Source organism: Marmota monax, unplaced genomic scaffold (assembly GCF_021218885.2).
Source record: "Marmota monax isolate L192 unplaced genomic scaffold, Marmota_monax_Labrador192_F-V1.1 WCK01_AAM20220418_F8-fsc00042, whole genome shotgun sequence".
NCBI lineage: Eukaryota > Metazoa > Chordata > Mammalia > Rodentia > Sciuridae > Marmota > Marmota monax.
The window spans coordinates 8,051,639-8,064,144 of NW_026693008.1; the positions used below are offsets into that span (position 1 = coordinate 8,051,639).

Here is a 12,506-nt window from a genome sequence, read left to right on the forward strand (position 1 = left end):
ATTTATAAATGTTCTGCTTTTCTAGTTTTTATTTTTTAATTTTTTTAATATTTATTTTTTAGTTTTCGGCGGACACAACATCTTTGTTTGTATGGTGGTGCTGAGGATCGAACCCGGGCCACACGCATGCCAGGCAAGCGCGCTACCGCTTGAGCCACATCCCCAGCCCCTTTTCTAGTTTTTAGATGGCCTAAGTCAGGGTTTTGGTGACAAGTTCAAACATATTTCTAGTTGATAAAAAGTGCTTACCTGCCAGCTGTTTTCTGCAGAAATTCCTCTTTGCACCCGAATGATATATTCCTAAAGATGGGGGAGAGAGGAAGAGCCTCAGTTATAAAACCATAGAATCAGAAACAAGTAAAAATGTCAAATAAAGTAGACTTCAGAGCAAAGAAAACAACAAGATGAGCTATTGCCTGCAAATCTAATATCCAAAATCTGAAACTTTGTGAGCATCACCATAATGTTCACAATCTTTCCGCTTATTGGACAGGAGATGTAGTTGAGTGGTACAGAGCTGGCCTAGCATGGGCAAGTCCCAAGGTTCAACACCAAGCACTGAAAAAGAGAGCGAGCCAAGTGCAGAAGGGCACGCCTATAATCCCAGTAGCTCAGGAGGCTGAGGCAAGAGGACTGAAAGTTCAAAGCCAGCCTCAGTGACTTAAGGAGGCCCTAAGCAACTTAGTGAGACCTTGTCTCTAAATAAAATATAAAAAATGGTAGGGATGTGGCAGGAATAACTAAACAGAAAACCAGTTAAGATATAGAAAAACCTAAGAATACGGTCAACCAACTGGATTTAATTAGCATTTGTAGTACACTCCATCCAATAACAGAAGAATACACATTCTTTTCTTTCAAGTGACCATGCAGCATATCCAATACAGACCACATCCTGAGCCTTAAAAAAAAAGAAAAACCTCACCAAGCTTAACCAATAACAAAGATAAGGAAAAATCTCCAAACAGTTTAAAACTAAATCACATACTTCTAAATAATCCAGGGGTCAAAGATGAAATCTCAAGAGAAAAACAAACAAACAAAAAAAAACCACTGAACAGAAAAATAACACAATGTTTGGGCTCAGAACAAGACACCCCAAATTATGGTGCCTTGCTCTATTAAATACTTTGAACTGAGGGAAATGACCAGAAGCAAAATCTGTCTCCTGCCCTTTTCCTCCCCGAGAGGAGGCCACAGAAACTAGAGCCCCTCTCCTCCAAAAGCCAGTTATAAAACCTAAAAATATTACACCACCCTTCCCCTAAATGTTTGTGTGGCTGTAAAGAAATTCTTTGATCTACCTTGTCTAATAATAGCTCACAAGATCCTCATGTCAGAAGGGTTCAGCTCTTGACCTGGGAGGGAGGAATGCCACAGAGAAAGGCTAAGAAGGATCTGAACTAAGCCTCGCAGGGCTTTCCCATTTAATCTTTTACTATAGAACATATATGTCCAATCACATGCCTAAATGGCTATTCATTCTTCATTGAACCTAATCATAAAAATAGTTCTGATAGGCACAATGGCCCATGCATGTAGGAGGCTGAGGCAAGAGATTGCAAGTTTGAGGCCAGCCTCAAAGACTTAAAGAGACTCTATCTCAAAATTTTTAAAAAGGGGTGGGGATGTAGCTCAGTGATAGAGCATCTGGTTCTATCCCCTGTCCTAGTGTTGAGGGTAGGGGAAGAGTTTTCCTTGAGACTTTGAGTCTTCATTTTTCCGAAGGCTCCAGTGTCATGTAAAATGATTAAACAAATTTGTTATGTTTTCCTATTAATTTGATTTGTCAGTTTCTTCAGACATAGTCAGGAACTCTAGGAGAGCTGAAGAAACTTTTCCTCTGCTACAACAACAGAGCAAAATTTAGGAGACCCAGCTCAAGTAGTGCTGAAAGGAAAATTTAAGCACTAAATGCTTTTGTAAGAAAAGAGAAAAAGTATCAAATCAATACTCCAAGCTCTGCCCCAAGAGCCTAAAAAAGGATCATAATCAACTCGAAGCAAGGAAAAGGAAGAAAATAAAATACAGATAAAAGCAGAAATCAATGAAATTTGAAAAGAGAAAACCAGTGAAATGAAAAACCAATTCTTTGACAAAACCAAAAACTTGACAAACTTCTAATAAAGCTGACAGGAAAGAAAGAGGTAAGACACAAATGACAGACATCAGGAATGAAACAGGCTGTCACTCAGACTCCAGACTCTGCAAGGATCAGAGGGTGACATGAACACATCTACCCACCGAAATTCGACCACTTAGATGAAACAGACTACTTCCTCGAAACCACTAAGAACCACAACTCACCCAATATGAAGTGGATAAATTTGCTATCTTTATAACTAATAAGAAAGTTGAACTCATAATGTAAAAACTCCACCCAAAGAATTATCTCGGCTTGAAGCTTTCATGGGAGAATTCTGCAAATGTTTAAAAATTCACACCCATTCTACACAAATGCTTCTGGAAAACAGATGTGGAAGAAGTAGTTCCCAATTTATTTGATGAAGCTAGTATTACCCTACCTCAAACTAAAGATGCTACAAAAAAGAACTATAGACCAATATCATTCATGAACATAGGCTCAAAAATCCTTACCAATTTTTTTTTTTTTTTTTTTTGTACCCGAGATTGAACTCAGGAGCACTTTACCACGGAGCCACATCCCCAGCCCTATTTTGTATTTTTTGTTTAGAGACAGAGTCTCACTGAATTGCTTAGAGCCTTGCCCTTGCTGAGGCTCATACTGAACTCATGATACTCCTGTCTCAGCCTCCTGAGCTGCTGGGATTACAGATATGTGCCACCATGCCTGGTCTTATCAAAATATTAGCAAATAGAACTTAACGATATGTAAAAAGAGGTTTGAGGAAGTAGCTCAATGGTAGAGCACTTGCCTAGCATGTAAAGAAAATATATGTGTACATATAGACAGACATACATATATTATACGAGCTTATTCCAGGGATATAAAGCTGATTCATTATTCAAAAATCAATCAATAAAATCTGCCATAATGAGCTGAAGAAAAAAAATCACAACTTAGATGAAACAGACCACTTCCTCGAAACCACTAAGGACTCACCCAATATGAAGTGGATAAATTTGCTATCTTTATAACTAATAAGATGATGCAGAAGCTGGGCATGGTGGCACATGCCTATAATCCCAGCAACTTTGGAGGCTGAAGCAGGAGGGTTGCAAGTTGGAGGTCAGCCTCAGCAATTTAGCAAGGCCCTAAGCAATTCAGAGAGACCCTGTCTCAAAATGAAAAATAAAAAAGGGCTGAGGATGTGGTTCAAGGATTAAACACCCCTGGGTTCAATCCCTGGTACCAAAAAAGAAAAAGAAAGATACAGAAAAACTGTTTGACAAAATTCAGCACCCTTTCATGATAAAAACTTTCAGAAAAATAGGAATAGAGGATAACTTTGTCAATCTGATAAAAAGCTTCTACAAATCTCCTAGAGATAACACACTGGATGGTGAAAGACAACATTTCCCACTAAGATAGGAACAAGGCAAGATGTCTGTGCTCACTGTTCTCATTCAACACAGTTCCAAAAAGTATATGGATCAAATGGAAGAAATAAACAGGTTCTATTTGCAGGTGGCATGATAATCTATGTAGAAAATCTCAAGGAATCTACAAAAAACTTCCTTAAATTAATAATTAATTTTAACAAGGCCTCAAGGTACAAAAGTCCTTTGCATCAATAAGTAAGTATATGCTGGGTATAGTGGCACGCCTGCAATCCCGGTGGCTAGGGAGGATGAGGAAGGAGGATTTTGAGATCAAGGCCAGTCTTAGAAATTTAGTGAGACCCTAAGCAATTCAGTGAGACCCTGTCTTTAAATAAAAAATAAAAATTACTGGGGTTGGGGCTCAATGGTTAAGTATCTCTGGGTTCAATTCCTGGTACCCTCCTCCCCAAAAAAGTAAGTATATGAATATCCATTATATATCTATATTCATAGTAGTTTGACTACTGATAGTGCCCAAGGAGAAACAGACAGACCTTTCTCAATGGGTGGTTAAATTCTGCTATATCCATACCATGGAATACTACACACAAACATGAATGAAATATTGATACACACAACTTGGATGACTCTCCAGAGAATTATGCTGAGTGAAGAAAGCTAATCCCATAATGTTATATTCTGAATGATTCAATTTATATCATTTTCTTGAAATCACAAAATTATAGAGATGAAGAACAGAGTAGTGGTTGCTAAGAGTTAAGGCGAGGATAGGGGCTAGGTGGGTGAGGGAAGTGGATGTGTCTGTAGAAGGACCAAATGAGGGATGGCAATGTTCTCTATTTTGCATCGAGGTCAATATCGTGATTGCGTGTCATACTATAGTTTTTGGAAGATGCTATAATTGGGGGAAATTGAAGTATATGGGTATATGGATCACACTGCATTATTTCTTATAGCTGCACATGAATCTATAATTATCTCAAGTATAAAGTTTAATTTAAAACTAAGCAAAATGCAGACATTCAAAACTAGATGTCTATTAGTCAGAAGACTATGATTTTTAGTGTTCAAAGTATGCATTTCATATCCAGTCAGCTATGAAAGACTATGATTAACAAGTAAAAAGGTATAATAGATATGCATCAAGGCCATTTCCCAAAGAAAACAAATCTCCTGACCCTCAAACCTGCCCAATCATAAAAATCACCAGGCAAGGTGGTGTATTTGAATATATTCCCAGGCCTGCATCAAATCTGTTAGATCAGAATCTCTAGGAAACACACACACACACACACACACACACACAACCTAGGTATTAGAAGTTTTAATAGCCTCCCCAGGTAATTCTTATTAATAAATAAGAAAGAAACCCAGACTCAGTACAACCTCCTACAGAGACAAACAAGGATTTCACAAGGTATGGATTAAATCATATAAAGAATGTTAACATTTTTTGTCTTCAAATGCTCAGAACTGTTATACTAATTTTGGGTGGAATGAATTAGGCATTACTTAGTCACTACTCAACAAATGTTCAATACAGTACTCCACAAATCTTTTCTACTGAATTAATCTCACTGACTTAAGTAGATTATTTAGAAAATAAAGCCAAAGAAGCATTGTTAACCTGGCAACTGGATTTTAGAACTGACCTTATTACACTACCATTCATTTCCATTCTATCAGCAAAGGCTGATAAAGTCCACAGAAGCAGAAACTTCTGCCTATGTGTGAAGGACAGTATAGCCAGGTGCAGTGGCAATCCCAGTGACTTGGGAGGCAGAAGCAGGAGGACTTCGAGTCAAAAAGTCAGCCTCAGCAACTTAATGAGGCCTTAAGCAATTTAGTGAGACCCTGTCTCTAAATAAAAAATAAGAAGGGTTGGGGATGTGGCCTAGTAGTTAAGTGCTGCTAGGTTCAATCCCTGGTACCAAAAAAAAAAAAAAAAAAAAAAGGTATATTCAACAAGATTCACTCAATTATTATGAGTGAAACAACAACTGTGTACCTGGTGCCACACTTAGTGGGTTTCATATGGGGTTATAAAATAATTATTTCAAAACTGATTTGTGTAGTATGGCAAATTTCTTAAGCAACACACTAATGCAATTAATTCTGAATATATAAAAACAAAATGCTAAAAATATCTGACAGTCTTCACTGGGAAATCAGTCCTTTGGCTTTGAACTGTTCTCTGCTCTGGGCTGTTACACTGCCAAATTTTCTGACCTTTTATATTTCTAATAAGTAGAGATCTAAATTAGCACATTTAATTGAGTAATTCCTAACAATACACATAGATTTTTCTTTTGATGTCTAAAGTAGGGGGGGAGATGGTTGGGGTGGCACATGCCTATAATCCCAGCTGCTCATGAGTCTGAAGCAGGAGGATGACAAGTTCAAAGCTAGCTTCTAGCTACTTAGTGAGGCCCTAAGCAACTTAGCAAGACCCTGTCTCAAAGTAATAAATAAAAAATAAAAGGGGCTGAGGATGTGGCTCAGTGGTTGAGTGCCTCTGGGTTTGATCTCAAGGAAGAAAGGAAAAAAGAAAAAAAGAAAAGGAGAGGGAGGGAAGGAAAGAGAGGAGGAGGGAGGGGATAATGGAAGGAGGGAATGAAAGGAAGGAAGGATGGGGGAGGGGGGAAGGAGGGAGGAAGGAAGGAAAAGGGGAAATATTAAATCTCAAAAATTAGTTTGAGCATAACCCAACTGAGTCAAATGTATGAAAGATGATATATCATGAGCTTTGTAATGTTTTGAACAACCAATAAAAAAAAAATTAGTTTGAGCATCCATTGCTTCATTTATCAGAGGAATATGTGAATTTTTAAAATTCCAGCTCAGTGTTGGGCAGTTGGTAGGTGTTGGCTAGGCATTGCTGGCCTGCCTTACTTACTTTTCAGTTCAAAGTTTGGACATGTGTTTTATAAGATGTTGTTACCACCTGTGAACGTGAATAAAGGACTCTCATGTTCACAGTCTGAGCTTGGTTCATGCTGGGGATAGAACTCTCATCAAGAAATGTGTAGTCTATCCAGAAAGGCACTGCAGGCCGCTCCTTCCCTCTCCACACATGTAGTTGAGGTTTTTTAAAAATATAAACTTGGCTGCAAAATAGCCCCCAATAATGATTGGGGCAGTATCTGGCAGAAGGGAAGCCGTAGCTACAAACAGTGCTTGGGTCCTTATGTCATGCTGTGACGTCCCAAAATGACATTCTAGTTACTGTTTCTGCCAAGAGACTCAAAATATGTTTAAGTCAGTGTCCTCAAAAAAAAAGGGAGTAGGGGAAGGGTGGTAAAAAAAAAAAGGGTGATTCTGCTCCTAGGTGACATTTAAAGACTCTTTTTTTTTTTTTTTTTTGTATTGAGGGTTGAAACTAGGGGTGCTTAACCACTGAGCCATATCCCCAGGCCTTTTTATTTCTTATTTTGAGACAGGGTCTCACAAAGTTGCTTAGGGCCTTTCTAAATTGCTGAGGCTGGTCTCCAACTTGTAATCCTCCTGCCTCAGTCTCCCAAGTCACTGGGATTACAGATGTGCTCACCACCACACCTGGTGTCTGGAGAAGTTTTTGATTATCATGGTAGGGGAAGGGAATATAAGCTGAGGCCAAGAATGCTATTATACAAATAGGACAGCCACCATAACAAAGAACTGACCCCAAATGTCAAAGTGCCAAGGTCCAAAATACCAGTTCACCTCAGTCTACAGAGGCCTAGGCCACAGGATGAGGTTAGGAGTCACTTCTGTCATCAGCTGCCCTTGTTCCACAGTCCACAGGCAATACCATCTATAGCACATTCATATCTACCTGTGGAATGCACTTGGCTACTGGTGGTGTATTTTTTTTTTTTTTTCTTTTTGGTACTGGGGATAGGAACAAGGGGCATTTGACCACTGAGCCATATCTGCAGCCCTATTTTATATTTTATTTAAAGACAGGGTCCTGCAGAGTTGGTTAAGGCATGGCTAAATTGATAAAACTGGCTTAAAACCTGGGATCCTCCTGCCTCTGTCTCCCAAGCTGCTGGGATTACAGGCATGTACCACTGTGCTCGGCTACTCAGATATATTTTTATTCCACTTCAAAGGGCAAGTTGGTCCCTAATAATAAAAACATTTGATTTTTTAAGATTGCTTGATACCACTGTCCATACTGGCCAAAAGGAAATACTTTCATCTCAAATTTCTGCTGAAAGAAAACAGCATGACTGTCTACTGCTTGCAAGCAGAGACAACTCTGAGGAAAACTGGAGACCAGTAAAACCTAGTCTTTGAAATCAGGCCTCCATGTCCCAAACTGGAGTCAGCAGCCCAGAATCCTCCAGTGAACCTGCCCATCCTTCCGGCCCTCTTTGATGTGGAACAGAACCTAAGATGTGTGTACAAGAGGACTTAAACCACCAGGGACCAAGACACAGGAAAGGGGAGCTGTCAGCCCCGCAGGGCAGCCCTGAGTCAGAGGTATCTAGGCGTCACCACCACCAACTCTGCCCCATGCTGTCACTTCCCCAAAGGGCCCTCTCCCTCTGGCTCCTCTGACACCACATCCTTGATCTTGGCATGCCAGGGAGGCCTGAGCATGTGGGTCTTTTGACAAGTCATTGTGGTTTGGTGCTGAAGTTTTTCAAATTGGACCTGCACTAGTACCATGTGATTTCTGACTTAGAGGAAGAAAGAGAAGGGAGGATTAATGTCAAAGGAGCACTAACCACACGCTAAGAACTTTGCTAAGCATCTAACCAAAAGCTTCTTATTCAATCCTTCCGCTCCTTATTCAATCCTTCTCAGCAGCCACCCAAGTGGGCAGATCTCTGCTCAGCAAGATATAGTGAGCTGCCCAATGTTGCACAGCTGAAAAGCAGCGGATTGGGAACTGGAATCCAAGTCCTGCTGACTCCCAAGTCCCTCCAACTTTCCAAACAAGGCTGGTGACCCCCCACTGACCTAGGCAGCTGTGAGGCCAGTCTCTTTCTGCAGCCCTAAAAGACAGGGGTCCACACTAGTGCATGGCATTTGGCTGGTTCACCTCTGATGATGCCAACCTATTGACCAACCTGAGGGTGCAGGAGTGGGGGCATCATTTCCACAGCTGATGATAAATGCTTCCAATACAGGCCATTTTCCAAGTAAGTATCCCCATGAGCATTTTGTGTTTCCTGAGCTTCCAAATGGGGATTTCACTGTCTAGTTGCTCAAAGATGCCTTGGTTTGATGAGATTTTTGGAAAACTTTAGTGAAGTTACAAACACAGATCCCTGTGTGTGTGTGTGTGTGTGTGTGTGTTGCTGGGGATCAAACCCAGGGCCTCACACATGTTAGGCAAGGCTCTACCACTGACCCTCACACAACCACTTGGAAAGAAAGGTGTTAGAGAAGCTAGTTCCAACACTTATGTAAACCTACAAATCAGCCTAAATCTCATAATTCTCTCTTCCCTTTCAGCACAGCTATCAGATTTAGCCCAAGACTCAAAATACAGAAATACATGGTATGGCTGTTCTGAGATGTTTTACAGATAATTCTCGTTGTACCCACCTCTACCTAAGCAGGACATCTCAAAACCGGCTGCATTCTACGGAACCCAGACCACACACATACATACACACACACACACACACACACACAAAAATTCCCTACGCTTGGGCCCTGACTCCCAAAGATGCAAGTTTAATTTGTCTGGGGTAGGGCACAGGTATTAATAGGTTTAGAAGTTCCCCAGGTGATTCTGATGTGCAGCTGGGGTAAGAACAACTGTTTTCAAACCTTTCAAAATCGGAAGCAGCTCCACACTATGAAAATAAAAACCCTTGCACAGAAGGAAGGAAACCAATGAACCAAGCACTCGCCACATCTCACCGGACTCCTCCCCACTCACTTCCTTCCCTCCCTGACTCCCACTAGGGCTCAACTCTGCTCTTCTTGGGTACACTATGCACCTAACCTGAGCTTCTCATACTTGACCCCATAGTGGTGGCTCCCACAGCACCACCCACAATATCAAATGATGTTGTTTGAGGTGAACAAGGAAGAACTGCTACTCTCATTTGGCAGCTGGGGGAACCGAGTCTCTGAAGGATGGATGCCTGGACTAGCAATGGTGGATCTGGATAGGGCGGGCCTTTTGGTCTTTAGTACCCACCAGCCACACCACTCCTCTGGGGTTACTCTCAAACCCACTTGTTTCCTGGAACCTCCCCTTCATAGGAAAAGCCCCCAAAGAATGCTAAAAGCAAGTCGGGCATGGTGGCACACACCTGAAATCCCAGTGGCTCAGAGGCTGAGGCAGGAGGATCCCACGTTCAAAGCCAGCCTCAGCAACTTAGTGAGGCCCTAAATAACTTAGCAAGACCCTGTCTCTAAATGAAATATAAAAAGGTCTGGGGATGTGGCTCAGTTAAATCCCTGGTGTGTGTGTGTGTGTGTGTGTGTGTATAAATGCTAAAAACCTTTCTGGACATCCAGCACCATGCCACTTCTTGGCTCTAGAATCTTCCATGACCCTCACTGGCCACAGGACAAACCCAAACTCTTTAGCCTAGCTTCCACATTTTTCTATCTTCTGATAAAACTGACCTAACCCTTCTTTCTATTCAACCCTCCTCTGTCAGACTCTTTAGAACATAAATATTCTTACTCACCTTGCTTTGCTGCTCTACTTATTCAAAACCTGGGAAGCTCTACCTTTTAAACATTATTGCTATTTTTGTCCTATGTCTGTCTACATTTGGGGAGGGGGATCTTTCCAACTGAATTAAGTTTTTCAAGAGCTACAATCACACATTTCTTTGTGTTCTAAATAACACTTGAACACAATGTCAGGCCAATGGCAGAAGCACAGCAAATACCTGCTGATGGGTATTAGCTGACTGACCCCTTGCATTCTCAGGAGGAGGAAGCCTATACACCTACAACAGGTAGAGTCAAATGGCACTCTCGAGAAAACTCCCATGGGCTCTCCCAGCCTCAGACTTACCACTCCTTTATAAGAATTAGTGCTGAGGGCTAGGGATGTTGCTCACTGCTCTAGTGCTTGCCTAGCATGTGTGCATGAGGCAATCCCCAGCAAAAATTTTTAAAAAATAAAAATAGAATTAATGTTCAAAATCAGTGTCACACAGCACAGCAGCTGCACCTCACAAGCAGAAGTCTGCATCATGCCAAAGGACAACAAGGTTTCTGAAGAAATTCTTATAACAGAATCGGCTTATAGAACTTCCGCTCAGCTCACTGGCCACCTGCCTCTCGGCTTACAGTCTTTAATATTTCACTTCGAATTAATGATTACTTCTTGCTTTGCTAAATTGTCATTATTTATCGCAGTTTCATCTGCAGATTTTCAGTGCTGGGACCTACCTTTGTTCTATAGCCATTGCTATGCAAGCCAGTAATATGTAAAAATGGCCCTCAAACAAATGAAAACATTGGGTTTTTAAAGGCATCCAAAGAATCACCACTAATCTTAAAAAATAAATTCTGGCAGATGAGTGAAGCCAAGTGCATCTCCTTTCCCACCATGTGAAATGAATTTCCTTTAAAAATTCAACCAACCGGATCACAGAAACGTGTGCTCTAACCTTATGCAAAGCAAATCTCCCAGTTTCTTCTCTGCTAGCAGAATTGACACAGAACATATCACAAACACACTTTGATCCCTGCAGTGAGATGAGCAACCACGGTCACGCATGCTTCTCCCCTCTGCAGGCCTTTTGAAGTCCAAGCTCTCCTCTGTGGGATGGTCTCCCAGCAGGAGAACTGGTCTCTAGGCTGACTTCAAAGAAAGCTGATGATCCAGCTAAGAGAAATACTGCAAAGAAGCGCTCCAGACTCCCTTGACCTCAGACATAACTATGGAATGGATATGGCATCTTAAACAGCCAGATTCTATAGCATTCTATAGAACAACGACCCTTAAATGATGCCAAAGCAAATTACCTAATTTGCTAAAATGTGAGCCCAATAATTCTATCTTATATCAGAGGAAAGGCGGGGGTGGATTCAAAAAGCCTCAATTAAAACAAAATAAAGATTTCATTTACTTGTGCAATATGCTCTTAAACTGTAGAGATGGATGCAGTATGAATAATGATTAAATATCACCCACTGTATTTAGCTAGAAAAGACTATCAAACATACAATCTCTGTTGCCAATGATGATTTTTAGGTGGGCTCTGGCACCTACAGTGACCAACTCCATTACAACCTTAGCTGGTACTCAAGGGACACCTTCAGGGTCTGGAAGGAGAAGCCAGTCACTGTGTAATGATTAGCCACAATGTGTCACCCCCCCTTCCACACCACAGCCACAGGCTGGGGGGTGGGGGGGGTGGGGAGGAGGACAAAAGCTTTCTATTCACAGAGACCTGGACTTAAAGCCCAACTGCCACTTACTAGATTCCTGGACTAATTTCTCTGGGCCTCAATTTATTCATCTGCAAAATCATCCCTTCCCATTAGGGTTGTGATAAATATTCGATAAGATAGCATATTTAGAGCAGCCAGCATAATGACCAGCTTTGTTAACTGTTAGTTTTCTTCCTAGCTAAGAAAACAGCAAATACAAGCTTTTTTTTTTTTTGTACCAGGGATTGAACCCAGGAGTGCCTAACCACTGAGCCACATCTCCAGCCCTTTTTATATTTTCTTTTGAGACAGGATATCACTGAGTTGCTTAGGGCCTTGCTAAGTTGCTGAGGCTGGCTTTGAACTTGTGATCCTCCTGCCTCAGCCTCCCGAGCTGAGGAATTACAGGCCAACACACCAGGCCAAACACAAACTTTCTGCAGGTGAATGCATTGTGGTTTTAATTGGCAAGCAGGAGGCAGTGGTAACACTAGTAAGTGAGTAAGCTCTATTAAGTAAAAAACAAAAAGTCATTTTCTTAAAACACGGAAACAATGTCCTCAGTCTTTGATTATTCTAGAGTTATTACTCTGTTGTCCCAGGTTCTTGCCCATTTCAGGCTTTTTTTTTTTTTTTCATCCCTACATTTTTCTGGATATCCTCAATGAACATAT

At 41.1% G+C, this 12,506-nt stretch overlaps 1 protein-coding gene across 8 annotated transcripts in view; it reads right to left on the bottom strand.

Moving 5' to 3' along the window:
* The window catches only part of Pxk (PX domain containing serine/threonine kinase like), a 75,631-nt gene that overhangs the window by 47,719 nt on the left and 15,406 nt on the right, over positions 1-12,506 (bottom strand). For all 8 annotated transcript variants that reach the window (XM_046452985.2, XM_046452984.2, XM_058582102.1 and 5 more), the window contains exon 2: positions 250-300. In XM_046452985.2, the coding sequence (XP_046308941.1) occupies positions 250-300 (51 nt within the window). The remainder of the gene's footprint in view (positions 1-249; positions 301-12,506) is intronic.